Source organism: Parasteatoda tepidariorum, chromosome 10 (assembly GCF_982258835.1).
Source record: "Parasteatoda tepidariorum strain Cologne lab strain chromosome 10, Ptep-v5.0, whole genome shotgun sequence".
In the NCBI taxonomy this organism is placed as follows: domain Eukaryota; kingdom Metazoa; phylum Arthropoda; class Arachnida; order Araneae; family Theridiidae; genus Parasteatoda; species Parasteatoda tepidariorum.
This window is the reverse complement of record NC_141764.1, coordinates 31,267,645-31,294,741: the sequence shown is the minus strand read 5'-3', so window position 1 is coordinate 31,294,741 and position 27,097 is coordinate 31,267,645. Positions and strand designations below refer to the sequence as shown.

The window sequence follows — 27,097 nt, the reverse complement described above, 5'->3', positions numbered from 1 at the left end:
CAAAATGTAATAATGGAAATATAATTTACTTTACCGGTTAAGGATATATAGCGAGGCATAATTATAATTACATAATTTGAGATACACACATATTTATGATATACGCCACTTAACACAGCAATCACTGAAATTTTCTCACGTTATATGTTGGAAGATTAAAATGCTTAGAGTTTTTCCTCATTCAAAAACGTATAACTAATAAATATTGATTTTTATTATTTTTTTTTAAAAATCAAATACATGCTTTTGATATTTTTTAGGCTCTTCTTTCAATTTATGCTGCAATTCGCATCAGGAAATACTTATTATAAATCTAACTGATATTATTATTTTGCATTTTTAATTTTCCTTAAATTCAGAAAACGTAAAACTTTTTTATCAACACTTATGCTTTTTCCACTCTTAGAAGTAACGGAATACTTCATGATATCCTTTAAATTTACTGCAAACTTAATTAAGCAAAAACCTAACTGCCAAATTAAAGTAATAAGCTTTTGAACGCTATTGTTCAACACCTAGGCTCAAGTTGAATTAATATGTGGTTCTATTTAACACGTGAATGAAATTTCAGCAATTTTATACGATATTATGGTTTAAGATCTATGTTGAACCCATATTTTTGTGGATTAAGAATACCGTAATATCGAAAAAGCGGTTTATCATTATTTCGCAAGAAGTTTCTCCTATATCTCAATATACTGAAGAAATTTGCCCTGTTATAGTAAAATGCTCTAGTTTCACAGTTTGAAAATCTGATAAAAATTATGTTTAATATGGTGTGCTAAAAAATTGGGATTAAAATAGTGTGATACACTTAAATAAATAAAGATAGAATCTGAGAAACATTTACGGCAGACATTTTATCAGGGTGTTCTGTAATGACAGCACTTAAATTATATTTAGATTCCTAGTTAAAAAGGAAAGCAAAAAAACAATCGCAGATTATATTTAAGATAATATTATTATAAATTAAAGAGAGAAACAGAAACGTTATCAGGGCCTCGTAAAACTTTAAACAGGAAGGTGGGATAAAAACGACAAAGTGAATACGATTTCCTAATGCAACGAAGTATTTTTTATTTTTTCGCTTTTCTATGCCTATATGATTGATAAAAACATCGAACAGGTTAGGATAGTTTCAGCTGCATTGATTCCTTAGTTTCTGACAGCGTTTTTTTTTCTTCGGTTTTAATATTAATTTATAAATTTATGACACCTAGTCTGCATACTTTTTCTGGAAAATTCTGAAAATATGCATTTCGGGTGGCCATTAAGTAACACTCTGAATGATATTGGATGAATATTAGTACAGTTATTGATGTGTCATTTCATTAAATTAGCAATGCTTGTCTTATACTGTTGGCCATAAGCTGGCATTTCACAGTATAGCTTTGTTTTTCGTGTCAAATAATATTATTGAAAATAAACTGATCGAATGTATAAACTAATATTAACAAACCTATTTTATGTTTTTATTCTCTAATAAGCAAAGATTTGTTTTAAAGACTCTATAGTTCAGTCGTCATTTTTTTTTTGTCTTAGAAACAAATGAAATCAATGATGAAGCTTTACAGAAGATAAACTCAACAGCCACTTGCCTTATTGGACAATATTCAAATTTTACACAAAAAGAAAATAAGAAAAAGGTTTGTAATCCCTCTTTTTCCAATAAAATATACATTTCGTTTATATTTCAAACTACAAAAGGCGAAGACAATGTGGGTATATAAAATTATAAAGCATGAACAAATTTCGGAGAATTTTGACTAAATAAATATACTCCGAAAAATAATAACAATTGGCCAAAATAATCAAATAGCATCAGTTCTTTCTCAAAATTTAATTCCCTTGAAAATCGTAGGAAAATACTGGCTGTCTGAAAGTAACCAACAGTTTAATAAATCTATTAAAAATATGTAATGAGAAAAATATATTCGGTTTGCTGCCTTCCGCTTAGGAAACCAAGTATTTATTTCCAACAATTTTTAAAAATACAGCCGAACTTCTATTTAACGAACTTCCATTTTGCGATTCTTTTTTTTGAGGAATTTTTTATTTTGGAAATTACCGACCAGTCTGTGTAGGGGGCAGGGAACTGTCCTTGCATCAGAAAGGTTCTGGGTTCGAATCCCGGGCAAGGCATGGATGCTTCTTTCCCTCTATCTGTGTTCTATGTCCTTTCTTCTTTGTGTGTGAATGTGACCCGCCCTATAAACGGGTTGTGGTAGTGTGACGTGGGCGACGCTGTTCCACCGCCGTGGCTTCGCCACAGGTGCCCACTGGGTAACGAAAAGAGAATTAGCAGTTCTGGCACTTTCTGTGGCCAATGGACAATAGCTCCAAGTGCCCGCCATTAAAAAAAAATAAATAAAAAATAAAAAAAATAAAAAAAAAAAATTTGGAAATTTCTTTGCGAAATAACTTTCAAATAACGAAGTGAATTTTCTGTTTAACAAACTTTTCTTTGTTTGAGATCCACTTAGGCTATTTTTAAAAATATTTCAGAACATTTCAAACTTGTTAACGCATTTTATGGGGGTAAATGACAGTGAATTAATTTTCGAAGCCACTGCTTTATGTAATATTTTACTGCTTTCTCTAGAAGTTATCTTAGAGAAATCAGTAAAATTATTTTCCGTTTCTGTTTGTATTTCAAACAAAAAACTTAGACCGAATCAATGAATTTTATCAATGGCAATTAAACTTGAAACCACGTGTGGTAATGCATGTTTAAAATTACTTTATAATAAATGCAGCTATAATTTTATGCATAAATTTAGCTTTCTTTTTAGTTGAAAATGCATGTAGTATGATAGTGACTGTGATAATGTTTTGCTCCTTTCTTGCTTTCCATACAGATTTCTTTTGTGGTTAAGATTTATAAAATAAATAGTATATACTTATTCACTAGATAAAGGTGCATCAATTGCTTTTTTAATTTAATTATGCCTAATGTTGATTAATATAAAAACCTGTTTTGTGTGGTTTAAGTATTTCAAAAGGTGATCTTCTATTTAACGAATTTTCCCTATAACGAATCGGAATTTAGCGATTTCGTTAAATAGATGTCCAACTGTAGTTACAATGTCCGTTAACTTGTTGAAAAGGATATAAAACAAATATTTTTTCTACATATTAGACCATTACAACTGACATATTTGCGTAACTGTCTGAATTTTTAGACCAGGCAGCGCATTTTGTTGCAGCAAATAGTGATTATTTTGAAAACATAGTTTTATAGTCTTTATCAGTTAACAGCGCTTACTATTGAAGAACCTTATAACTAATTTTGATATTTAGTCAGAAAAGATAGTTGTTTCCTATGCAAAACAGAGAGAGCCGTTCTTATCTTTCTTCCTCTACATTTATTTGTTTTTCAAATAATCGGTCATTTTTTGTACGTCCTGTACAATTGAATGGTTTCTGTGATTTTCGAAGCAAAATACAGAAATTTTTTCTTTGACTGGTATAGCTGGTTTGTCATATGTTCTTCCGTTTGCAAAACAGCTCAAAGCCGTATTGTGCATAAAAGAAAGAGTTTATTTGTCTGTTTTAATAATTAATGTTTTCAACTCTTTAATGCACTCATTATTAAATTTTATTCATGGTTTTATGCATTTATTAAATCTTTTACTCTTTTATTCTCTTTTATTCTTTATTACTCTATATTAAGCAGTTAAGTTTTCTCTTTTACTCAAGAGGGCTCCATACCACGGGAGAAACTTTTCGTCACAAATTCTCTTTCATCTCCATTACTAATATAAAACTTAAATTAAAGAGAAAGCGAGTTCAGACAAAGTCATGAAGTTAGTCACGAGTAAGTCATAAAGTTTCAATCGCCGAAAAAAAATTTAAAAAATCAAAACACAAACAAATTGCTGAAAGAAAACTTTTCTATTGAGTAATAAGTATAGAGTTTTAAGTTATTATTTCATAATTTATTTTCATTTGGATATTTTACGAATTTTTTTTTAGTATTTCAAACTTTATTGCTTACTCTAGGTTTGTCTGAAATAACTTTTTTTTACTTTAAATTTTAAATTAATTATGGTGTTGAAAGAGAATTTGCAACGAAATATTTTTCTCCCGATAAGACGTCCTTTTCAATTATCCTCTTTTACTTAAATTGTTCCTTCTTACTTATGTTATACTGCTTCAGTTACGTAAATGTTGTTTATTTTTTAACTTACTATATTATATTTAATTTATTTACGTTTCTCATTTTTTTTTTCATTTTCAATAAGACTGATTCTGTCAGCATTTGAAGAGATAATCAAAAGCAATCATTTTTTGGTGTATCATGTGATTTCATATGATAGGAAAATAAATAGGTGAATAGATAATTCATTGCTACTGTTATAAATACTAAAATAGTACAGAAAAATGTCGTATTAATTCTTTTAATATAAATATTTCATTTTAGCTCTCTATTTATTTATTTTGATGAAATACTGATTAAGAAACATACAGATGTAAGCACTAATTCTATGTCTGTTGCCTATCTTGTAAATACTTCATTTGACTTTCCATTTTGACACCTTTTTTCGACATGTCATTGAACCAAATGACTCATTTTGACTATTTCCTCACCGGTTATGAGACTCATAATTATAATTCTAAAGAATTAATCGTTTTCAATATTTATTTAATTTTTTTTACTTATTAATTATTGTTTACTTAGTTTTTTTTTTGTGTGCATAAATTTGCATCTAAAACAATGTTTGATATTTTAGCATCCTTCTCAAATCAGCATGGCTCCAAACAAAAATGTCTTTAAATGGTATGCTCAAAAGTTTCATGATTTATTTGTAAGTTTCAAATATTCTCCTTTATTACTTTCTTTTTTTATCATAAAAAATCTATTTGCTTACAGATTAGAAGGCTGCTAAAGTGTTTTATTATCCACCTAAAAAATAATTCTTTCTTTTCAAATGTTTTGAAATGTCACCGACGTAAAGGAATGCTAAGAACCTTTAGGTTTTTCATCAATTTATATATATATATATATATATATATATATATATATATATATATATATATATATATATATATATATATATATATATATATATATATATATATATATATATATATATATATATATATATATATATATATATATATATATATATATATATATATATATATATATATATATATATATATATATATATATATATATATATATATATGTCATGCTTAGGTATCAATGATAAAATTATCATATTTTTTCACTTTCACCAAATTTCACCACAGATTATAAAACTAATCATATTACCAAAGCGCTTCAATAAAAGTTAGCGAGCATTTTCGTGTTACCATAGAGCCGGTTTAAACATTTAAAATCCTCACCATATCTTACCATATTCTGGTAATTTTAACCATAATTTTTTTTTCTCTCAGAGCATGATCTTGCCCAATTTGAGTGTGGGAATTTTAATTCTGAAATTGATTTTCATTCGAAAGCTACTGGTTATTTTCAAAATGATGTCCTCGGTTTAGTTTACTTTTTGTATGAATGTGCAAGTTTATAAGGAACGTGTAGGCTTAGATAAATACATTTATATTTGTCTGCTTCTTTTATATTAACATTTAAGACAAAAAATGTATAACCATAACGTATCGCATCATAAACTGAGATGCATTATCGCCTTCTTCCTACTACTCCCTGCGTTACAGAAAAGAAGGAAAACAGTATTCACTCGAATAAATTTTGAGAAATTCTAGTTAGGAATACATTATTAAATTGCATAAAAACTGTAGCTCATAGAGAGAAACAGATTGCAGATTCGCCTTCTTCCTACTACTCCCTACGTTACAGAGAAGTAAAACAGTATTCACTCGGATAAACTTCAAGAAATCCTGGTTTGGAATACATTATTTAATTGCATAAAAACTGTAGCAAAAAGAGAGAAACAGATTGCAGATTTGAAATCAGTGACGTGAAAATATTTGACATACGTTCAAAAATCTCATGCAACAGAAAAAAAAATTGTACTACATGCATTCATAGATTTACATGCTTTTACAGTTAACAAAAAATTATTTTTTATTGTAGGCTGTTCACTTGCTAAGGGATGAATTTTCACCAACTTGTGTGCCAGAATTCCCTTACTCGAGAAGACAATTATATTACATCTTAATCACATAGGTAAATATACATCGTTAGTTAATCATTAGCTTTCATTAAAAAATTTACATTGTATTTCACTTTGAATGGAATACAAAATTTATAAAATACCCTGAATTTCAATTGTATTGAAATTAAATAAACAATTTAATTATAAGTTTTGAATATAGTTTATTTCTTTTAGTGTTTCAATATAGTGCGATAAAAAAATATGTACGCTTTGCATTGATATTTGCATTGATATTATCAATATTTTTTTTGAAAATTTATTTATTTATTTTTTTGCTATAATTACATACTTTCTTGAACTCTCGATACATCTTTAAAAACACTTCTTTGTAACTTTTGAAGTTAACTTTGTTCGCAGTCATGGTAAGAAATTTTTAAAATTTGTAAACGTAAAAGTTTTAATTACGAATAGAAACTCGCAAATTGATTTATTCCTAAATGTTAGCTTATAATATTTTTTTAAAATTAAAAGCATTTTGTAGAATAATTAATTAACTTAAAAAATGGACTATTTTCTCTTAGATTTACTGTTTTATTTTGAGCTCTGGTGTGAAACTGAAATAGTAGAAATGGATCTTGAAGATAAGCATACTGCTGCAAGATTTAGGCAAGTAAGACGTTTTTAAAACCGTACACTGTATGTAAAAATTCTGGCTCAAAATTTCTTTAAGAAGTAAAGGCACTCAGAGTGCTGGTACTTTATACCTTAAAATATATTTCTTTTGCAAAATTTTACGGGCAAAGAACCTGATATACCATATTTTTAGAGTATTATTTACTATAAAATTGCTGAACCACTGTATTTAAATAAATATTACTGCGAAAATTACGGTATAAAATTTTACGGTTAAATGGATTATATGGATGATGCATCTAAATTGCCGGTACTTTTTACTGTAAATTCATCCGGAATTTTTTGCAGTGTATAAATGAAATAGAAAAAAAAATTGTCGGTATAAACATTTAGCATAGGTTTCAAAAATTTAAATGAACTAGCTGAAAACTAGTATGTTTAACTATCATTCATAATAGGACTAAAAATGTTGTGTTTAGGAAATGTATACGTAGAAGTTCTTACTTCCGGTTAAAATTACATATTTAAGAAAATTTTTTAAACTAGTGGGCTGTGCCCCCTGCTCGCTAACGCTCGCCAACCCCCGAAAATTGCTACGCAATCTTATATGGTTAGCTTCGCAAACCAAGCTCGCTTCGCTCGCTACTAACTTAGGTACATTGCAAATGAACAAAATTCCAAGAATTCAAAACAATCATTCAAATCCATATAACAACTTTTTTCTTAAAAAAAATTACATATTTTTAGTAAATACTAAGTCATTAAAATAAATTTGAATTCAAATAAATGACATGTAATTCGTTAAACCTATTAGAAAGTGCTATAGTATAAAATCTTAAGATAAAATTTCTAAAACTGATATCTCTTTAAAAAGGTTAAAATTTTGGCTATAATTAAGTCTATTAAAAATTGAAATAAGTGAATTGCAAAGGAAAAACAAAGGAAATAAATTCGTAATATATAAATTCGTGAAAAAAAGCGCTTTCGACAAAATACTAAAATAGAGATCTATCGACAAAGACTACTCACTTCTGCCTACCTTATGCGCTCTCTGGTTATTTCAGTTTCCATTTTTAAAAGCGCTACATGTTGAGCCATCTCAGCTAGATTTGGCATGTGACATTTTTAGCGGCAATCATTGGTCGATTTTCTAGCGTTGATATTCGGGGAGTTGTAATGAGGCTTTTTTTTGTCGCCGTGTAAGAGAAATATAGATATAGATTCTTAGAAATGTGGGGGTTGATATTTTAAATTATACTTTTGAATGCTACTCTAATAATGTGGTTTTCAATTATATTATGATTTTGGTGTGTGTTTATTTGTCTCATAGGATGACTGGAATTATGCAAAATGCTGAAGAATTTTCAGAAGCTTTCCAATGTGATGATTTCAGCTTTATGAATCCAAAAGTGAAATGCTCATTTTTCAAATAAAATTGTTGAGAAGTGTAGATTTTATTTTTTATCCTTGCTTTGTTTAGAGACTCCGTTGCTTTTCATGTTTACTGTATGTCGCATACAGCTGCTTTAAATATATATATATAATGCCTGTATTGGGTGTCCTATAATTTCTCATGCAGTATTTGTATCGCCACATAAAAAAAAAAGTCTAGTCTCTAATAATTTGTTTTATAAAATTTTAGGAAGTTTTATACAAAACTTATGTAGATGAATGCAAAACCTATAAAATGAAAAAAATTACCGGAATATCACTTGCCGCAGAAAAAAAAATGAAATGCAAAGAAGCGACAGAATAATGCCATTTTTTTTTTGAAATAGCACTCAAAATGATCGATTGTTGTTTGTATTGATTCAAGGCATGCTGCATGATAAGAAAATGTTGCCTTTATTTCAAAATGATAATAATAGCTAGTCTCGTTAGTAATAATTTTTAAAAGAGGGAAGACTGGCGTTGGTGTTTACTGATGAAGGAATCAAAATTTGTGATGAATTCTATAGAAAAAGAAGTTCTGGAAAATTCTTTTTCCCCTAATTCCGTAGCAACGACACGAGTATAATATTTATCTACATGATGGTCTTCCCTTGCATTCTTCCTATATCAATGAAATTATAAATCTATGAGCGAACTGGTGTTTTTTTTCCAGTTATAATAACACTATTAAAATGTGTTTCGATAAATCTAATAATAAATAATATAACAATAATCTAATAAAGCTAATAGGAAAAACAAAAATATAATTACGAAGTAAAGATGAGTTGAGAAAACTTATACGTAAAGAAATATATCAGTAGTACGCTTTCTGTACAAAAATTTAGTCACTCCTGCCAAATGAAATCTTTATTCGGAAATCTAAGCAACACCAAGTTAAATAGCTAGTTTTTAATTTAACTGAGACTATGATAGCTCAATGGGTAGAGAATTGGACTCGGTTTGGGGTTCGATCCTCGAATCCTCTCTAGTACATGCCATATAAATGCTCTTAAACTCTGTAAAATCAAAATTCCTTAAGCAGAACCTTGCGCCCAGCAATCTGAAGAAAATTTCCTTCACCTCCAGATCAATGTCTAAATTGAGGAAGTGAACATCACAAATTGTGATGGTATGTCTTTGGATCATCTATCTCCAATAGCCCATTGTGCAGCTCTAGTACAACGTAAATAAAGGACATACTTACCCTCCTTTAATAAAACTGTACAATTACCAACATAGAATCTTACAATTAGCATAACAATGAAGGTTTATTTTTTTTATTAAACAATAATAAAACATGTTCAAACTTTTAAATAAGGCGTTCATTATTAGAAGTCCAATACACAACTCCCTCAGAGCGATCCAAATAATTCGATCCCGTAACAGGAGGGGGATAGTCTCTTGGCAATGGCCTCTCATCAATAGCACCATGCTGGGAGCAGTCACCAGCTATATAATGCCTAGAGGATGGGTATATCCTGTTCATTCCCCTCAAAACATCTGTTGAAATGGGCCACATGGTATAATCAACGCAAGTGCAATGCCTGGGACCCTCACTGTCGCGCGAGTCTGAATCCGGCTGCTCTAATGAATCATTTTCTGGAGTAGAGTCAGACACAGGAGGTTCATGTCTCATTTGAGTCATGCCCGGTGAAGCTCTTTTGCGACCCATCATGGACTCGTATCTCAAAGTTGAAGCAGCACCAAACGGTAATTTCTTCTGACCACCCAAAAAAGTACTGTTTCTGTTATGATGCCCAAATAGAGGTTTCGAGCCCTCCAGGTTCCTAGGCCCTAGCGTCCATGTAACACAGTGACAGTTACAGCTATTCGCACTTGAACGCGAACTTTCTGGGTGTCTGTTCAGGTAGGCAAAATGATCGTAAATCTGCTGTTGCCATGGGCTAGACGCGTCTTTAAGAGCTTCATGCTGATACATCCTCCTCCGGAAATGTTCTTTGAATTTTTTCTCTTGGAAAACGCGTCTGCATTTGATGGCAATGACGACAACGCATAGGCACAGAATGCTCAAGCCACAGCAAGTTCCAATCAGAAGAAAGGCAAGTTTTTCCATTGTAAATCCTGGCTCTATAGCGTTTTGGAACTCTGCTTCATCAGAACCTTCTTCACTACTTTGCCCCGTGTCTTTATTAAAGAGATTGGGGACTGTTGCTGTTGGATCTGGTACCGTTGCAAATCTCATTGTAAAGTCTCGCATTCTGAAATGTAATAAAAACAAAATAAGTCATACTAGTGAAAACTTTATGAGATTACCTGAAGAAAAAGCTGGGGTCAGCTACTGAGGTAAGAGCTTTTCAAAAATTAATTGTAAAAGCTTTTTAGAAATTTTTAAAATTTACTGTAGATTTCTGGATTTAGCTCATGACGTGTTTGGCATGCTTTCTATCATTGGCTATGACATGTCGCAGATGAATAGCAAAATTTATCGAGATACCGATTTAGATAACAATAGATATGCTCTTAAGACTATTGTATTTTTACATTTTTACCTAAAAATTAGCAACAGCAATGAATAAAAGCTCGCATGCTTAAAATAAATTATAATTTCAATTTGCTTTGTACTTAAGCCCAAAATTTAAACTTAATCCCTCCAACAGCTCAAAAGGTTTATATATTTTTTTCTTCATATATTGCAATAATTATACTGTGTATTAGTCAACAATACAAAATGAAATATTTTTACACACACAAAATAGATAGAATGTATTATCATTTAGTTATTAAATTCAGGTATGATGGTACGTTTTTAATTGGCTGATATTTAAAGTAACTGTATATTAAAAATGACCAGAAACTTTTCTTTTAATTAATTTTATGTGGGGGAAAAAGTAATACAGGTTAGTTGAACTATTCTATGATATATTATTCTCACTGATCTTAAATCACTTGTTTTTATTACATGTCTTTCTAATTGTAAGTCTTAATAACAAATATTTTTCAACGCGTATAATTTTAGTTATAATTAAATACGTATTTCTGCACTTAAATGATAAATCTATTAATTTTTTACCATTAAGTTAATTTCTAAAGCCAGTTGATTTCGGGATATTTTCATTCATTGAGGCTATTTATGAAATAAATCTGGATTTTATCCTAATAGTAATATATTTCACATTCGAGAACTTTAACAAGTGTTAACATTAGACAATAAACCAAAGACAAAAATTTCTAGTATCTTCGAAATAACCAAATCTTGGCAAATTCCATAAATTTTCATTATTCTTATTCATATATTTATACATCGTTAAAAAGTAATGGAAACTATAAATAAATCTTTCAAGAATTGTCAATTAGTGCAAGTAACAGCTTTTTTCTCTTGAAAATGAGCGTATAACTATAAGATTTCAATACTTTTGAAATTTAATTTAAATTTTTACGAAGATATTTTCATTTATAACAAGAACTGATAAATTTATATATTTTCAACAAAGTTTATCGGTATATTTCAAATAACTTCTATAAATATTACATTTGAATTTTATTTATTTTGTGCGTTAATTGCAAGTTTATTTCTTTTTATAAATGAGAGACAATCTATGGTTTCTAAAACCTTTCATAAGCTCGTACTGATAGGTAATATTTGTTTAAAACAAGATATTGTTTTAAAAATGATTTTACCTTGCTTAATTGTTTTACTAAATTTTTATATAAGTTTTCCTTGGCTTGAAAACCGTATACTTTTTTAGGTTTGAAGGTATGCGGTTTTATATAATACATAAATATGAAGGGTTTAGAGCAGGGGTTTCCAACTGCCGGCTCGGGGGCCGCATCCGGCCCGCGAAGACTTTTTTTTGTGGCCCGCGAACAAAATTATATTAGTTGTCATTTTTTGGCGGTTAATTTTCGTTAAACTACATGGTAAAAACTCCACTTTTCTCGTTAATAAAAACCTAATTTCTTCGTTTCTGTGAAATTTAACATACCAACGGTACAAAAAAAAATTTTTTTCTCAGGTTTTGCATCAAAGAAAATATTTATTCAAATGCAAAAATAATCGTGTATGTTGCTCTTTTTTATTTTATTTTTTTTGTATTTTGTGAATATAATTTAGCATGTGCGTATCAGAAATTTTCCGATTTAACTTTTTGAAACCACTCATTTTGGACGAAAATATTTACACACACATTTTAAAATTTTTAATTTAAAATATAAATATCTATTCTCTGGTAGTTGCAGCAGACAAACCTCAATTTTCTCATTGAATATTTTGTGTGCTACTATGTAAATTTTATTACCAACCTTACTAAAGTTTTATATCTTAACAATTAGATAACTGTTGCACATTAATTGTTTAATACACGTGTGCGCATTAAAGTTATTGTAGCCCGAAATTTTATTATTTATTTGATATTTTTAAAAATATTATTAATAACAATTAAATATTTTTTAAAAATCTACTTCTTATTTTAATTTGCAATTCAATACTTATATAATAATTTTGTATACAATAATATAATAATAATTTTGTACAACTTGGTAAAAATTTGCCATTAATATTTAATGTTCCTTCAAACATAAAAGAGTCCTACATAAAATTAAGATAAAGTTGCGGTCCGCCATTTGATTTGTGTTTTTAATTGTGGCCCCAGGCCTCATGTAAGTTGGAAACCCCTGGTTTAGAGCTATATGGCGATAAGCACAGTTTTTCCAAATACGAAATTTTTACTCCAAGCAAATTCTTAATATAGTTTCCTAATGGGTACTTTTCAATTTTCCAAAACTCCCCCTAGAAAATAGCAAAATACATAGAAACATCTTATTGTTTATTTAGAAATCGTGGTATTTTGTTTTTCATCAAAAGTGCTTCTAAAAAACGTTTACCCAAACAGCTTCAAAATGTCACTTATCATTAGGACAGGCCCACGTCCTTTTTATTAGTTTATTTAAGATAAATAATTTTAGATTTAATATCATATAAGCATGTTTATAATTTCCTAACTTCGTTTGCGTTCGAGTATGGACCATTACAGCTCAGGGGATAGAGCATTCGCCTTCCAATGAGGTGAACTGGGTTCGAATCCCACCCATAGCTGGTCTATACGAATTTCGCCCCCGGCTCACACTGAACACAGTGCTGACGTAAAATATTCTCAATGCTAGACGGATCATGGGTTAAAGTCCTCTTGCCGCCAGGCTGACAGCGGAAGGTTTTCGTCGTTTACCTCTCCATGCAACGCAAATGCGGGTTAGTGACATCAAATAGTCTCGAAGATAAATTTTTCCCAAATACTTGATCCAGGAGTTCCCTTGTCTCCTGGATTGGGTCCAAATTACAAGGCTACGGAGTTGAACATTGGTAGTTGAAAACCCGAAATTGGGTCGACTGTTCAATGACGGTTATAAGATAAAATGTTTGATATTAAGCCTTGATGGCTCAGAGGATAGAGCGTTTCCCTTCCAATGAGGTAAACCAGGTTCGAATCCCAGCGATGGCTGGTCGATAGGAATTCCGCACTCGTCTCAGTGTTGACGACTCAGTGCTGACGTAAAATATCCTCAGTGGTAGGTGGATCATGGGTTAGAGTCCCCTTACAGCCAGGCTAACCATGGAGTGGTTTCCCTCTCCATGTAGCATAAATACGGGTTTGTGCCCTCAGACAATCCTTTACTAAGATAAATGTCTCCCAATAATTGATTCAGGAGTGTCTTTGTCTCCCGGATTGAATTCGAAATTACAAGACTACGGAGTTCAACATTAGTAGTCATAAACTCAGAATTGAATCGGCTGTTCAACGATGATAATAAAATTAAGCAAAATGTTTGTGTATCTCGGAATTGGATTGGCTGCTGAACATCGGTTATAAAATATAAAGTTATAGAAAGGTTTGAGTAGGAAAATTGTTTTGATTAAATCATTTGAGATTATCTCACCTATTTGGATAGAATGTACTCAGAACTCTAACACGAGCAGTAGTTGTTCGTAAAGACTCAAACCTTGTTGGCGTTGTATCTGGCACTCCAGTCACTGGCATCACGGTCTCAGTACGAATTGCAAAGAAGGGGGCTCGGCGAGTCACCCCATAGCCCCCTAACACAGGCTGTCTTCTAAATATATCCGAATATCTAAAAATACCACCATGCTTGTAATCTGGAGATCCAGTGTGATTTGTAGAACTTTTTGTTCGATTGGATTTCATAAAATACTCATAGAAAGTTTTTGGATCCATTTTAGGGTGAGCAGTATTGTCGGTGTTATTTGAGTTCGTCATTTTTGCTTCCCGAATAGTGTCTGCATTTTCCAAATCTGTAACCGATTCAGTGTTACTATAAGTGACAGGTTTTGTTGTTGCGGGAGTTGTGATAATTACATGTTTGGTTTCGGTATCTAAAACTGCAGAAGAGTTTAAATTTAGAGGTTCCTGTTTTGGCTTATCAGAAGAACGTTCCGTGTCCTGTATAACACCGTTTGAATTTTGTGGATTGAAACTATTCAGCCACCAATCGTTCGTAAATGTTTCGTTGAACTGATGCAAATGCAAATTTGAATTTATCATTGAATTTGGAATTTTTCGGCTTAATATAGAAGGAATTTTATTCAAGTTTGTTGAAGTTGCATTTTGCTTCTCATTAATGATTGGAATTGCTGTCATTTTATCCAGTTCATAAGTAATAGACGCATTAGGGTTTATAATCGGATGTTTAAGTTGGTTTTTTGTTTCATTATCCAGTTCTGTATTTAAAGTTTTAATATTAGTTTCATTACTTACTTTATTTTCAGTTTCTGCATAAATCTTAGAATTCCCATCTCCGCGAGCTAAGCCAAGCTTTTGCAAATTTTTAGCTAGTTCAGTTGTCTTTAATTTTGGTTTTAATAATTCATAAATAGTAATATTTCTCGGATTGAATGAAAATTTATTAAAACGATATTCATTATAAAATTGAGAAATATTGTAAAAATTTGGAAATGGCGTCGTTGTTCTAGAAACTTCACTACTACTAAGCGGATCTTGAACATGTGAAGAACTTCTCTCCATTGCTGACATTTGATAAGTGTAATTGAAGAGCTTGTCCTGATTATCTATTTTCCTGTTTTGTCTAGTTTGTTTATCTTGATTATCGACATTTTTATATTGACTTGTTAGTTTCTCCTGATTTTCAATATTTTTATATTGACCTGTTAACTTTTCCTGAATATCTATATTCTTAATTTGCTCTGTTAGGTTTTCCTGATTATCAATATTTTTATTTTGATCTGTTAGTTTTTCCTGATTATTTATATTCCTAGTTTGATCTGTTATATTTTGCACAGCTGTGCCATACTCTTTTAAGCTTATGGAATCTTCCCTGGAATTTATGGTACCTATATCGAAACTTTTCCCTTTTCTTTTTATACTTTTATAAGGGTTATTTATCACAGTCTGACTTGTCAGGTTTTTTATAAATGGAAATCTATCCACGTGAGTTAAATTGAGGTTTTTAAAACTTGAAAAACTGTTGGCACTTTTGTATTCTATCAACGGATTACTATATCGCTTTCCAAGGTTTGGTTTCCTTTTTGTACTTTTGAGAAGGATATAAGGATTGGTGGCGGTTTCCAGATGCAGAGCTCCTTCTCTTTGGCGAGAAATAACCTTTTTATTATTCAAAGGATGATTTCTAAAGTTCTCTGTACTAAGGAAACTTTTTGGAGTTGTTCTGCGATTGGGATTTCTTTTTCTCGGTCTGAGTCTTTTTTTATCATTTTTTCTACTACGCACATTTTTATTTTCAGTTCTAAAAGGCCTCTCCTGCCTATACATTGGAGGATCCAAATGTTCTCTGGATTCAACACTAGATTGAGAATCGTATTCATGTGCGCTGAGTATTAGAAACAATTTGGGTGCAAAAATAGGCTTGGTGGTTGTTGCTTTAAAGTTTTTAAAGGATCCTTGTCTTGAAGAAAGGCTGATTGATGAATCTTCAAATGAGCTCCTGCGTGTATAACTATCTAAGGCTCTTGGTGGGCCTGGAAATTTATGAAACTGGGGTTTGGAAGATGATGATGAGGAGTTTGAGGCTAAAAGAGCCCCAAATATAGTAAATAGGATGAGTCCCACTTTTAAGGGACTCACAATTTTCATTATGAGTTTGCCGCATTTGTAGAGTTGCATTGACTTCTCAGATCCATGCATTCATCCTCATGTTAAATTTGAAGTGTTGAATTGATTTCTTGAACTCATTACATAAGTGCTCAAATTTTCATTTAGAGGATTTATAATCATAAGTTTAATGTAGTTTTTGAATTACATTTTCTTAAAATTGATCGAAAATGTTTTATTTTGTAACGAAAACATTCTGATATGAAATTCAGGAATTAACACTTTGCTTTTTAAGCATTATCTGTTTTTATAAGGAGCCGGAACTGAACAGAACAGTGCACTGTAATTTTGTTTTCATGTTTTGCGTTTTCATTCATCCAATGCTTAATCTTTACCTTATCCCAGAGTTCCAGACCTGTAAAAGACAAGGATAATAAAATCAGTATTTTTTTTAAGGTATATATTTTTATTTAAAGTATAAATATATATATTTTTTTAATCACATCAATATCTATACAGATCATATATGTTTAAAAGCACCAAGCATATTTCGGCAGTAAAATTTTTTAAAAAAAGTGCCGTGTTACCTGAAGTGTTTACAAAATTAAATTTTGTAGCATCACAAATATTTGTACTCCCAGTCAATGTACAAAACAAAGTGTGAAAAATGCAAAAAAATTTACAGAAGTATTGAAAAGTATTTTTTTTTTAAGTATTTTTATTTAAAGTATATATATATATATATTTCTTTTTCGCAAAAATCACATCAATATCTATACAGATCATATATGTTTAAAAGCACCAAGCATACTTCAGCAGTAAAATTTTTTAAAAAAAGTACCGTGTTACCTGAAGTGTTTACAAAATTAAATTATGTAGCATCACAAATATTTGCACTCCCAGTCAATGTACAAAACAAAGTGTGAAAAAAGCAAAAAAATTTACAGAAGTATTAAAAAGTATTTTTTTTAAAGTATATATTTTTATTTAAAGTATATATATATATTTTTTTTTCTTTGCAAAAATCACATCAATATCTACACAGATCATATATGTTTAAAAGCACCAAGCATATTTCGGCAGTAAAATTTTTTAAAAAAAGTATCGTGTTACCTAAAGTACTTACAAAATTAAATTATGTAGCATCACAAATATTTGTACTCCCAATCAATGTACAAAACAAAGTGTGAAAAATTCAAAAAAAAATTTACAAGATTGATTCATACATAGGTACACTTAGTGACTAACTTTTTGAAATTACGTTTTTCTAAATTTAGGTTTATTTAGAAATAAATTATTTTATTTTTAAAGTTGATCAAATTTAACAAAGAAAGAAATATATTTTTGAACTTGGTGTTTTAAGTAATATCAAATGGTGACATAGGTTTTTAGTTATATTTCAAAATTTAAAACAATTTTGTTTTATAAAAATGTTTAAATGTTTAAAATATGTTTAAAATATAACTATTTTTTATAACTAGGAAGCTATCCTTCCTGTTCGCCAATTCCAAGTTTGTTTCGTTTTCATAATTGTTTTCTCTTTTAAAGTCGATATTTCTCATAAAAGCAATCATTATTTTGTTAACAAAATGTATAACTATTTTGATTTTATGTAAGCACAATGTGTTAAAATGTAAACCGTAACAAAATAAATTACTTGGTTATGAAAAATAATGGACTGTACTTGAAAAAATTGTATGACATAGTAAGGAGAATTAAAAAATAAGTAGTTTTACTCATTAACCATTACATACAACCTTTATAACAATTCAAATAAGAAATAGTTTTAATCTATCTTAAACTCTTGGGGAACTTAAGTTTTTTTAGTATTTTTAAGAATTTTAATATGAATGTTAAGATGTTATATCTGAAAAATCTAAGTTCTCTCTTATATACGCCCCTTATTACTTTCATTATAAAATCAAGTGCACGCATGCATAATAAAGGTCTCGAGTGAGATAAAAAAAATTTTCTACAATAATGGATACATATTTAGTACTTAATCAAGTACTTATCAAGTAAAGAGGAGAGAAAAACACTCAAAATAGCAATAACCTTCGAACAAATTGAATTGAAAAAAAATTTCGTGTCAAGTTCTTAAAAATGTCTCTTTTAGTGCTTCAACTCTTCGGTGACTTTTGAGTTAAAAGAAAAACTCCTAGCTTAACAATTATTGAATTAATTAATGAATTTTGACACTTTTGTATTCTTTAAAGGTGATTTTGTATTGCTTTAATATTCTTCAACTTTATTATTATTGACTATTTTCAAATCTATATATATATTTCTCTTACACGGCGACAAAAAATAGCCTCATTACAACTCCTCGAATGGCAACGCTAGGAAATCGACCAATGATTGCCGCAAAAAATGTCACATGCCAAATCTAGCTAAGATGGCTCAACATATAGCGCTTTTAAAAACGGAAACTGAAATAACCAGAGAGAGCATAAGCTATGCAGAAGTGAGTAGTCTTTGTCGATAGATCTCTATTTTAGTATTTTGTCGAAAGCGCTTTTTTCACGAATTTATATATTACGAATTTATTTGACGATTTTTGATTTATATTACAAATTTATTTGTTTTACTAGAATTTATTTGTTCATGCAGGTTTTTCCATTGCAATTCACTTATTTCAATTTTTACTAGACTTAATTATAACCAAAATTTTAACCTTTTTAAAGAGATATCAGTTTTAGAAATTTTATCTCTCGATTTTATACTATAGCACATTTCTAATAGGTTTAGCGAATTACATGTCATTTATTTGAATTCAAATTTATTTCCATGACTTAGTATTTACTAAAAAGATGTAATTTTTTTTAAAAAAAAAGTTGTTATATGAATTTGAATGATTGTTTAGAATTCTTAGAATTTTGTGCATTTGCAATGTACCTAAGTTAATAGCGAGCGTAGCGAGCGGTTTGTGAAGCAAACCATATAAGATTGCGTAGCAATTTTCGGGGGTTGGCGAGCGTTACCGAGCTGGGGGCGCAGCCCACTAGTTAAATTTTAAAATCAGTAAGGAAAAAAAAACTTGAGAGACAAAATTGATTTTATAAAGTTTAGTTACAATAGAAGTCTTATAAAAGCATTATTGAATGCATTTTTTTTAATATAAGATGCCTTTTTCGTCAGAAATGTTTGATATTTGTTTTGAGGCATTTTTTAGACGGGACGAAAGATTTTCAATTGAATTGGTCAACTACAAATGCATAAAATCGTATGAAATTTAGCTCGTAATATTCTGAGATTCAAGGTATTTATATTTTTCTTATAGTATCAAGTTCACTTCACAATAGCCAAAAGTTAATTATCCCTGATGCACTACAAAGCATGCTTAATTTCCGTAGAAATGACACAGAAGTACTTCAAGCTGTCAGTCATCAAATACATAACAAAACATAATTTTCATGATTCACATATTAGTAAAAACCAAATGGAGCATGTTGACTTTTGTTTTAATCATATGAAATGGTCAGTTGACCTGGTATGTTTATACTTGACCGCCAACACGTGACGACGTCTCAATGTGAAGCAGTTGGATACTAAAAACGTTATGACTTATAATTGTGATCCAGTTTTTGCTTTATATCGCATGACACAACAACGCATACTTACTTTTTTTTAATGAATTAAAATGTTTGTAAGTCTCTTTAGCGAACATATATTTTTGTGACGTTAATCTTTTAGTATATTTATTAAATGATTAAACTAAATAAAAAATTCCAAAGGAGTGTTTTTTTTCAATTAAAAATATTTAAAGATAGTTCCAGATCTCCTTCAAACATTGTTTCGAGTATTGAAGAAAAATTACTGGCAAAATTTAATTACTTTTAATAATGACATTTCTACTGAAGAAAAAATAAACTATAATCCTTTTTCATAAAACCGAAATATGTGATATTTAAAGATATTTAAACCTTTCATTTGGAAATTTTTCCATTTGCATGAGAACAACTTAACAGAAATTCTTTATTCCAACTTTTACTTCTTATTGTCAGAAATTTAGTGAAAACAAAACAATACTGGGATGCAAATTTAACCGAAATATACCAAACAATAAGGTATTGTAATGAATTAAGCCACATTAAAGAAACAGTTATTTTTTAATAAAAACACATTTATTTTACAACCACACATATACTAAACAAATTGTAATGAAATTATAAGTAAGGGGTTAGTATTAACCTTTCAAATTATATGGAAACACTCGTAACGGGTTAGTATTAACCTTTCAAATTATATGGAAAAACTAGTAACGGATTAGTATTAACCTTTCAAATTATATGGAAAAACTCGTAACGGGTTAGTATTAACCTTTCAAATTATATTGAAAAACTCGTAACGGGTTAGCATGAACCTTAAATTCAAAAACAAAAAACTCTACTCATCAAAAATCAACAACTCTCTGATGTTCCATAAATTGTCTCTTTTATCTTTAATTTATCTTGTTATATGTATTTTTTATTTATGCTTTTTGTTAGCCAGATATTTTCAAGACTTTATAGTATCATGAGAATTTGCCAAAATTGTATCACATTTTATAAAAGCATATTTTATTGTTAATTTTACCAAAATCATTACCAAAGCGTTCTGTAAAAATTACCGAGCATTTTTTGGCGTTCCCACAGAGCCAGAAACACAGCAAATTTTACTATATTTCTGTACTTTGACCACACGATTCTCTCATTATGTGTATTTAAAATTTACATAGAAATATGCATTAAGATTGATGATAGGATTGAGAAATTAATGATCTTACTGTGTACAAACTAGCAAATTTTTAAGATAATCGACTTAAAAGATATTTAAATTATTTTTATTATAAAACTAAGAAAATTTTTCTTGTTAAGTAGAAATAAATTATGCAAACTGAAATTTTTGTAATATTAGATATTTTTACCTTCAGCTTACATAAATTTTACACGTTTGGTAATAAACTTTCTTAAATTTTCTCAATAAATTTTCTATAATACTGTGAAGAATTATTGTGGAGAAATTCAAAGCATTGATCATTTAATTTTATACTGTCCACGCTTCCGAACGCTCCGCGGAGAACATTTTAAAAATTTCAATCAAATTCAATGTTTTGCTAATTCGACCTGCAGGGGTATTATTAAATGTATCATAAAAAAGACACTTGAAGATATTTTGGGTAGTGACACTTAAGGATTCGGAACCCCGCACTCCAAATTGGGTGTCTCAAGCTTTTTTATGTGCGTTTATTGTTAATTTGATTGGTTTTATACCTGTGTGACTTGGTTTTGAGTCAGGTTTTTAACTGTTAGTTTTTTATATCCCAATTTGTTCTTAATGTAATATTTCACTTTTACTTATTCCTTTTATATGATCGGTTTTATTCATGTTTGACTTGGTTTTGGGTCATGTATCAACTGTAAATTTTATTCCAGTTTGTTCCTTATGTAATCTTTTACTTTTATGCATTGCTTTTACCACGCACGATATGGATGTTTTATTCACTTTTATGTATATATTGTTTTTACTCTTTTAATTATGATCTTTGCGATTTTCAATGTGTTGGCTGGATTTGGGGTCATGTTTTTAACTGTTGTTCGCTTGTGTTTTATTCTTTTTCTTCCTGTTGTTGATATAATTTCTGATGTTTTGTGTAAGTTTTATGTATGTTGTATGTATCTACTCTCGCATGCCCTTAAATAGGGCGGGGCGAGATACAAATAAACAATAATACTGTGAAGAAAAAACTAATAAAATGTCCAACTGGCTTCGTTCTGATTCATTTGAGTTAGAGTCCCTGAATTAGACCCTAGTATAGTAGCCTTAATTTGAGTCAGCACAAAACTACGTAGGAAAGTTGACTTGATAATAATTAAATAGCAGTACAAGATTCACATAGTTACAGTATAGTATGTATAAAAATAGAAAGTACTGTCAAAACAGAGTACATACTATCTTTACTCCCTCTATGACTTCGAGTTTGGTTTCATTCGAATCTGTTTCAAAACATACATTGAAATCATTACCTTATTTGTATAGATAGCTATTTCAGAAGTCTAAATTTATATTTCTAATATTAACATTTTAAATATACTAATATACTGGGAGTTATTTTATTATTGTAAGTTTCTTTAATACTGTAAGTAAAAGTGAAAAATAGTTTTTTACATGAAACCATTATTACCTAAACTATTTGCAATAAAGACATGGGTTCGGTCTTGTTCAACTTTAAGTAAAATTATGCCTAGGGAACAATACCTCACTTGTCTAGATAGCAGATCCTTCTGGTCTAGATCCTTCTGGTCTAAACTTGACGCGAGGTGTCTTGCAACTGTTTACTACTTTTAAGAAGAGATAATTTTACAATTTAACTCTGATCAAAGTTTTATATTATTGAAGTTTATTTTTAATTTTGAATGTTGGATTAACCATTAATTTTACTGTAATGTCCTTTGCATATGGCGAAGTCCAAATTTAAATTAGCAATTTTTTATTCTCGTGTTGCGTTGGTTGCTTACATAAAACTGTAAGTTTACACTCATCAGTTGAATTTGAATATCGCATTGGTGATTAATATCGAATAGCAGGTTTACGTTCATCTTTGAAGCTTAGCATGCGCAACGAACAATAAAAATAATCAGATACTTAACTGGTCGTTTGAGTTCAGATATTTTCCTACAATGCTGAAGTAAACTTGAATTTGTTTTCTCAATTTTATAAAAATAATGAGCTGTCTGCCAAAAAGAATATCAAACTGATAAAAAAGACAAACTATAACTGATATAATGAACGTCACCTTTAATATAGTCATTGAAGGGTAAAACTTAGGTATGGTAATCAAATTTTTCGCTTCGTTGGCGTATCGATATTTCGCCAAAAATACTGGATGAGTTAATTTGTGCGCCTTTGGCTGTAATCTGTGTCTTCAGAATTAATCTTTAGGGAGATATTAGCTAGGCATTTTGAGGATGTTTTCCGTAAAATTTGCTTTGAGAATATTTTCTGAAATGTAACCTTTGCTTAAGTGAATAAGTAAAGCGTAAAGTTGAGAAATTATAAATAAAACATGACGCATATTGGTGGTAATTAAATAAATATGAGCTTTACTTATATAGTGTTGTCAAGTTTTCTTTTTTATTGTTCAAGATGGCTGGAAAGAAGATATAGGAGTTATGGATAGATGATATGTTTAATAACCCTTTTTTTTTATATCTCCAATGAATATGCTTCGTTTTGGATAATTTAGTTTGAAAATAAATAACCATGGACAATAATAAAAGGAGTCATACTACCCTATTTTTTTTAAGTAAAGCATATAGCTTGGATAATTTACATGCACGGTTATTTTATAGGTAATAATTTTTTAAACAATTGAAAACATTTTCCTCTAATTAAAAAAATGTTAAAAATTTTGCTAGTTTAACACTGCTTATATTTAAACATTTACAAAAATTAATGATTACAAAGAGCACAAATTAATATTTTCTATAGTTTGGCATATACAAAAAAAAGTATCAGTTATACGTAATGCAAAAATTTCATGTGCGGTGTGAAAATATAATAACTTGAAGATTAACTTATTCAGTGCACGGTTAAGTATTAATCATACTAATTGTAAAAATGATATTTTAGTTTCAATTTCAAAATATAAAAAGATTTGGTATTCAAGAAATAAATAAAATAAAAATATTAGGCCTTGCATAATTGAACAATATAGCACACGTCAAAGTAGGCCATCACAAAAAACATTCAGGTTGATGGCAGGATTCAAAATTATCACTATAAGTACATTTAATAAAATATACATTTTATAAAAACATTCATTTAATAAAAATATGCATTTATTTATAGTTTTAAAGCTAGGTAGATGTCATCTTATATAGAAATGAAGAAAAAACTAATCAACCAAAAGCAAAATTAACCAGCGTTTTCCATGTAAAATAGTGGTTACCAAATTGAAGATTTTAAGTGTTATCTCAAAATATACTGACTTGCGAATATCAGCTTTGAGGTTCCGAAAATTTTGCAGTAAAAATAGATTTTACTGTAAAAAATAGTACCATCCTGAGTGTTGGTATTTACCGTAGTCTCATCCGGAAATTTTTCAGTGTAACTGTACTGCGTTAACTTAAATTAAGAATATTCTAATTTTGAGTTACTTTATTTGAGCTCTTTAGAACAATTAAATATTTAAATCTTATTCAAGACTATTGCATGAATTTTTTAATCGTAATTTTTATACTTAAATTTTTTTTAAAAATTAGAAATTTTTTTATGAAATTTACGAAAATAATCTAAAGAAAGAGCACAAATAAATGTAGAAAATTTTGTGTGAACACTTACTGTATTTAAGATAATAAATAATAAAACTGAGTTATAAAGTTATAATGCTAGCTAATGAAGACTAATATTTATCAGTTTTAATGATATTTAATTTGTGACTTATGAGTTATATTTACTTAAAATATTTTCGTATTAATGGCATCTAAAAAATATTAATATCTTTAAGATAATTTACAACACCAATCATATGACAGTCTAAATTTAGAATCAAATAATTCTAAAGTATATTTCCGTATTAGAATACTATTCACAATGGTAATGAAAAAATAAATAGGATTTTGTCAAAGGACTGTGATAATATAAAGATTTATTACATATTCCTTTAGATATTGTTATAAGGATATCTGAATCATAAATTACAATAGAATATAAAAGAATAATTAATAATATGATCTCAACAGCTGCACGCATAAGTGCCAGTTCGTAACTAACAGTGTATTAAACTTTTTCAAAAGTGACTATCAGTGACTTTTTCAATAACCATTGTATAATTCGAATTAAATAATTGGACAAAGCCAAATTGATTACCGAAAAAGAATCAATTGAGTAATGTAGAACGATGGCTGATTACCATATCTTCGCGCTTACCTGTTATTGTTCTTAAAAAACAAGCTTTTCATTTTTTGGCTACACTTCCTCTGCAATATAAGGATCAGAATCAGAACAAAATGAACCCCTATTTCCTGGATTAAAAATTATAAAACGAGATTATAATAAGTTGCTTTTTATTTTATTTGCAGCTCTATTCTACAACTACAGCTCTATTGTGGAATTTTTCGCGCTGTCCTAATTTCTGAAAAAGAACATCTAACGGATGTTCGGGTCGGACACTTAATAACCTTTATTAGGGCCCCTTCTTTTATTGACCAAACCTTTTAGGTGATTTTTGTTTGGGGCGAAAGGTTGCGAACACGGCGGATCAGTTTATTTACTACATTTTTTTTTATAAAAAAAAAGATCATCGAAATAAAATAAATAAAAAACTGATAATAGCCGGGAATTAGGTGAGTTTTGTAATTGTGTTTCGTTTTTGCAGTTGGACTGTTTAAAAGCCGTTGAGGATTTTGTTTGGTTTTATCAAAGCCGGATATTTTAAAATTCATATTGAGAAAATGTCGATTTTAGTTTCTTTATGATGCATAATAATAAAGGGTATCATATTTTTTGGAAATAATAAGCAGGATATCAAGTATTTCCTCTACCTCTATATTTTCTTTATTTGTATATTCATAAATTCTGTCCGTGGATTTTTAACGGAAAAATTTTACTGTTCTTTGATTCGTTAAATTTTTTTAATCAATTAATGAAACCCATAGCAAAGGAATTGGTTCAAAACTTTTTACTGAATCAACAAAAAATTCAGGGTTTTAAATGCATTTTAAATAAAATCTTTAATCCCTCATTATTTTTCTGGTTACTTTAGAATTTGTATCAGTAATCTCATTTTTGAGTAATTAGTAATTTAATGATTATAAGAAATTTTTTTGCATGTTTGAAGGTCTTCTCAATTCAACAATATTACTCTGGATATCGGAATTAAGCAATGGAATTTAATTTTATTGAAACTAAGTGCCTTATCAGATTGAATCAGAATTTTCAGATAATTAAAACTTTATTTTACGTATAATTTATCAGAATGAGAATTTGTTTTAAAAGATGGATTTTTAAACAATAATTTAAAATACTGTATAAGCGCAAGCTTAGTCATTTTTATTTTTTTTCATCACTTTTTAATAAGTTACACCAGTGAATAATTTTTTTTTACGATTTATACAAATACTTCATTTTGCCTAAATCTGGTATGAGAATTTCAAATCTGATATTAGTTCTACCTCAAAAGCTAAAGATTTGTTTAAAAAATAACATTTTCAGTTTACTCTGTCTCTTGTGCAAAAGCGCAGAGAAACAGTTCATTATCGGGTAGCGCCCATGGTGGTGTATGACAACATTTTTCTGGCATGCATTGCTATGGAATTTTAATCCTAATAATGTGTTCTAACTCCACTAAAAGTTTGTCACAATATACATGCGACGCTCTGTAACATATAATGTTTTTAAAACTGTGCATTTCGACAAAAAATAGACTAAAAATTTCATATTAAAAAAGAAACAGCTTGGAGAGAGAAAGCGATTGCAGATTTAAAGTAAGCGATAGGAAAGTATTTAATATCTGTTACAAAAATGTTATGCAACACAAAACAACAAAAAAAAAATTTATTTCCTGAGTTAACTTTATTATCAATATTTTTTTCATTTTTTCAAAATATCACCTTTTTATTGCCTAATTCTATCTATTTTAGTAAATTAATAAATAATTGATAAATAAAAAAATAATAGGGAATTCATTAATTAGTTTTTTTCAAATGTTTCAATGAATTAATTTTAAAAATTAAACAATGAAGTTTCTATTTTAATATATTATCCTTTTTAAATATCTACGTCATTCCATTTTTTTAAAAATCAAAAACCAAAACTTAAAGAAAACTTAAAGACTAAAACGTTTTTTTATACTAAACTAAAGCAAAATAAATTAAAGATATTTCAAAATGTGTGCAATTATCTTGGATAGGTTTTGAGTATAAAGATAAACAA

The 27,097-nt window shown here is 29.1% G+C and overlaps 1 protein-coding gene across 1 annotated transcript in view; it reads right to left on the bottom strand.

The window, feature by feature from the left end:
• Nucleotides 1-9,393: 9,393 nt before the first annotated feature.
• Nucleotides 9,394-27,097, bottom strand: part of LOC107445848 (uncharacterized) — a 52,626-nt gene continuing 34,922 nt past the window's right edge. Inside the window, exons 2-3 of the mRNA XM_016060337.4 lie at nucleotides 14,037-16,598; nucleotides 9,394-10,363 (exon numbers count right to left, since the gene is read on the bottom strand). Of these exons, the coding sequence (XP_015915823.3) occupies nucleotides 9,454-10,363; nucleotides 14,037-16,276 (3,150 nt within the window). The 5' untranslated portion in view covers nucleotides 16,277-16,598 and the 3' untranslated portion in view covers nucleotides 9,394-9,453. The remainder of the gene's footprint in view (nucleotides 10,364-14,036; nucleotides 16,599-27,097) is intronic.